The following is a 3880-nucleotide window of genomic DNA, read 5'->3' as shown; positions in this document are numbered from 1 at the left end:
AGAGAGAGAGAGAGAGAGAGAGAGAGAATATAGAAATTGTTGGCGATGTTTTGAATCTCCTGTGCTTTTTCTCAGGAGAGGTTGGTGATTGGAAGAACTGGTTCAGCGCGGAGGAGAACAAAATTCTGGAGACGATCCACAGGGAGAAAATGGCGGGAACAGATCTGACCTTCCAGTATGAGTAGTGTCTGTTCATCACTAGGGACCCAAAATGAAACATGCATTCTGTTCTAATAACGCCAGATCTAACATGGTGGGGCGTGATGAGGGTTTTAGTAGTGTCACGTTCGGGCCATATTCGATTTTCATGACAATGAACTTTATTGCATATTCACGCCCTACATGGGATAACTGAGGTATAGGAATTGGAGAAACAAGTGCTACATTACTGTGCTGCGTCTATATCTACAAGATCTCCTATCTCTTAGCTTTTGAAACGAGACTGAACAAATTTACATAGTTTTCCATATAAGAGTACATCGTAGTCCCTTAATGACATCATATGTTTGAACGATTCCCTTTTCGGTAAGTGCGTATATTTCTGTTCTTACTGAAAGGAAATTTAAAAAAAAAACATATTTGATAATCTTTAAGCAGATATTTTGGTAGCTACAAGACAGTATAAAACTGGTAAGGCAGTATCAAAGTATCTTTTAACTGCCGGTGGAGTTAACAATGTGGTCGCAAGGTGACCCTTCATCGGGTCCAGACAAGTGTATGTACACGAATACCATATGGGAGGGGGAAGACATGCTCTAGGACCTCAGAGATGCTACTATAGTTCCCTTTTATAAAAACAAAGGCAGCAAAGCAGATTGTGGAAACTACCGAGGTATTTCCCTGCTGTCAATCGCGGTAAAACTGCTAGCACGCATTATACAGCAAAGAATCTGCCAATTTTGTAATCTAGATTGAAGATGAATGCCATTTTGTAGTTGACTGCACATTATATAGAAATGAGAGAGATTCCCTCTATACTTATGTAATAGATAAGTTCGATTTCCCAAGCTTTAGACATTTAGATAGAATAGAAAAATTAGAATTCCTCATGAAACTTGACAAACCATGTATCATTAGCTCAATATGTTCGTACATCTTTAACTGCGTCAAGAAGCGAGAAGAAGTTGAACCTGTAAATAGTAGATCACATTAGTATAATAATTATATAGTATGTAAGTGTCATAGCTGTAGCTCTTTTTCCTGTTTACCCATGACCTGTACTTAGCTTAGAGCACAAACGCACAATAAAGGTTTTTCATTAAATATTATACTCAACCGCCTAATCACTGTCACAGAAACCCACCTTGCGGAGGCACAGTGTGGCTATCGGTCAGGCCGCAGTACGATGGACATGATTTTTGCGGTACGTCAAGTAGAAGAGAAGTGCAAGGAGCAAAACTTGGTCCTTTATGCAGTTTTCATTGATCTTACAAAAGCTTTTGATACTGTTAGTGGGGAGGCACTCTGGACAATACTCGAAAAGTATGAATGCCCCAGAAAGTTCGTGAATCTGATCAGTCTATTTCATGACCAGATGACAGGCATGGTACTCTGTCGGGGAGAGTCGTCCGAAACATGTGAAATCTCCAACGGTGTCAAACAGGGGTGTGTGCTAGCCCCGATTCTCTTCAATCTGTTCTTCACCTGTGTTCTCAACCAGGCATTGAGAGATGTAAGAGATGGAGTGCACCTGAAGTACAGAAAAGATGGGGTCTCTCTTCGACCTGCGTTGGCTAAAGGCGAAAACAAAGACAGTGGTGACAACTATATTGGAGGCCCTCTTTCCTGACGACTGCGCCCTAGTGGCCCACAAGGAGCCAGTCCTTCAACTGTTCGTCAACAAATTTGCGGGGGCAGTGGACCTCTTTGGACTCACCAAGTTCTGCTTCAACCCGCATCGCTTTCTGTAGTCCGTTGCCCGGGTATCTCAATCGAGGGTACTAAAATGAAGACCGTGGATGGGTTCACTTACCTTGGTAGTGAGATCTACAATGACGGTCCCCTCGACAAAGAGATCAACAGCAGGATCTGTAAAGCCAGCCAAGCACTTGGCAGACTGAGAACTCGAGTCTTGAAACAGCACAACGTTAAGCTATCCACGAAGTTAAAAGTCTACCATACAGTTGTTATCCCCAGCCTCCTGTACGGCTGTGAGACTTGGACTCTGTATAAGGCCACACCAAGTAAATTTTATGGATGACGTCCGCGCGCGCATTGATTTTGGCCTGTTCCTAGAAAAAAACAAGAAATTCTGCTTCCTGTAACTATGACCAAAGAGTCACGACAGTGCCGCAAATCGTCAGATTGACGTGAAACCCGTAACGCGAAAACAGGACAGGACGACAACTGCTGTTTCACCTGATTTATTGCTGTTTTGATGATGAATAAAAGACTTCTTGCTTGTTACACTGTGTCACCTCATTCAATTTGTGTCCTAACATTTGTCGTCTCTTAGTATATTTCTAATCTAGGCATCTTCTTTTTAGGGCCTTTCTGGGTTTTTTTCGCCCTCTCGCATTAGATTTAGGGTCTCCAAAGGACGTCATCCATAAAATTTACTTGGTGTGGCCTAAGAGACACATCAAGCAGCTGGAGCGCTTTCACATGCGCAGTCTGCGCTCAATCCTTGGAGTTCGCTGACAGGACAAGGTGTCTAACCTTGAGATCCTCGATAGAGCAGAAACCACAAGTATTAAAGCTCAACTACGGTGGACAGGACATGTCATTCGTATGGATAACTCCAGGATGTAACTATTATATTTCTATGATAAAAAAATGGAAACAAATAAAATTCTAAAGACTCATAGATATGAGTTTCATAGGTTTGAGGTATCGTAATTCCTGTATTCAGATACACTGAAATCAAAGATTTTTGTACACCTTGCATGCAATAAATCCAACCTGTTCACTTCGGTTTCCTTAACTATAGAAATCCCCATGAGGCAAAAACTGTACATGTATCCCCACTGACACTCGGACCCAAGTCGCCAGGTGGCGCAACGCTGCGGGAATAATTTTTTACAAGCAGGTGTGCGTTTGAAGGCATTGAGTTTGGGACTAGACAGCAGTTATACTATACGGCATGAAAATTCTGCCCCCCCCCATTTACCCTCCAGATAAATTACAGCTAGATGAAACATATTATTTCTCAAGCAACTATAGTATGAACAGCGTTGGCTCTTAAAGGTAATGTAATTCCAGGGCAGCAAATCTTTCAGTATTCTAAATAAGGCCATCTTTGTGATATTGACACATAATGCATCACATTAGGCAGCAATGGTCAATAACGAGCCAACTGGCAGCTGTCCACGATCCTGTAGCAGAACGTCAGATTTTTGTACTGAACATGCCGGGGGCGCAATATTAAAAGTTTTGTATCTCAGGAATAAAATGGTGTATGTTTCCTCCCCCTGGTAGCTTGTTTGGAACGTCTGGTGCATTCTGGAACATTTTTAAGAGGATACCTCATGAAAGAAACAATTGGTTTTCGTGATTTGGGGTATATGGGTAGCTTAGGCCACACCAAGTAAATTTTATGGATGACGTCCACGCGCGCATTGATTTTGGCCTGTTCCTAGAAAAAAACCCAAGAAATTCCGCTTCCTGTAACTATGACCAAAGAGTCACGACAGTGCCGCAAATCGTCAGATTGACGTGAAACCCGTAACGCGAAAACAGGACAGGACGACAACTGCTGTTCCACCTGATTTATTGCTGTTTGTCACCTCATTCAATTTGTGTCCTAACATTTGTCGTCTCTTAGTATATTTCTAATCTAGGCATCTTGTTTTTTAGGGCACTTCTTGTTTTTTTTTTCGCCCTCTCGCATTAGATTTAGGGTCTCCAAAGGACGTCATTCATAAAATTTACTTGGTGTGGC

General features: G+C 42.1%; 1 protein-coding gene across 1 annotated transcript in view; it reads left to right on the top strand.

Annotated features, from left to right (window-relative positions):
• LOC109483175 (sulfotransferase 1A1-like) overlaps window positions 1-937 on the top strand; it is an 8079-nt gene extending 7142 nt beyond the window's left edge. Inside the window, 1 exon segment of the mRNA XM_019786160.1 lies at window positions 76-937. Coding sequence (XP_019641719.1) covers window positions 76-185 — 110 coding nt within the window. The 3' untranslated portion in view covers window positions 186-937.
• The last annotated feature ends 2943 nt before the right edge of the window (window positions 938-3880 follow it).

Source organism: Branchiostoma belcheri, unplaced genomic scaffold, assembly GCF_001625305.1.
Source record: "Branchiostoma belcheri isolate BF01 breed outbred unplaced genomic scaffold, Haploidv18h27 scaffold627, whole genome shotgun sequence".
In the NCBI taxonomy this organism is placed as follows: domain Eukaryota; kingdom Metazoa; phylum Chordata; class Leptocardii; order Amphioxiformes; family Branchiostomatidae; genus Branchiostoma; species Branchiostoma belcheri.
This window is presented reverse-complemented; position numbering and strand designations above follow the sequence as displayed.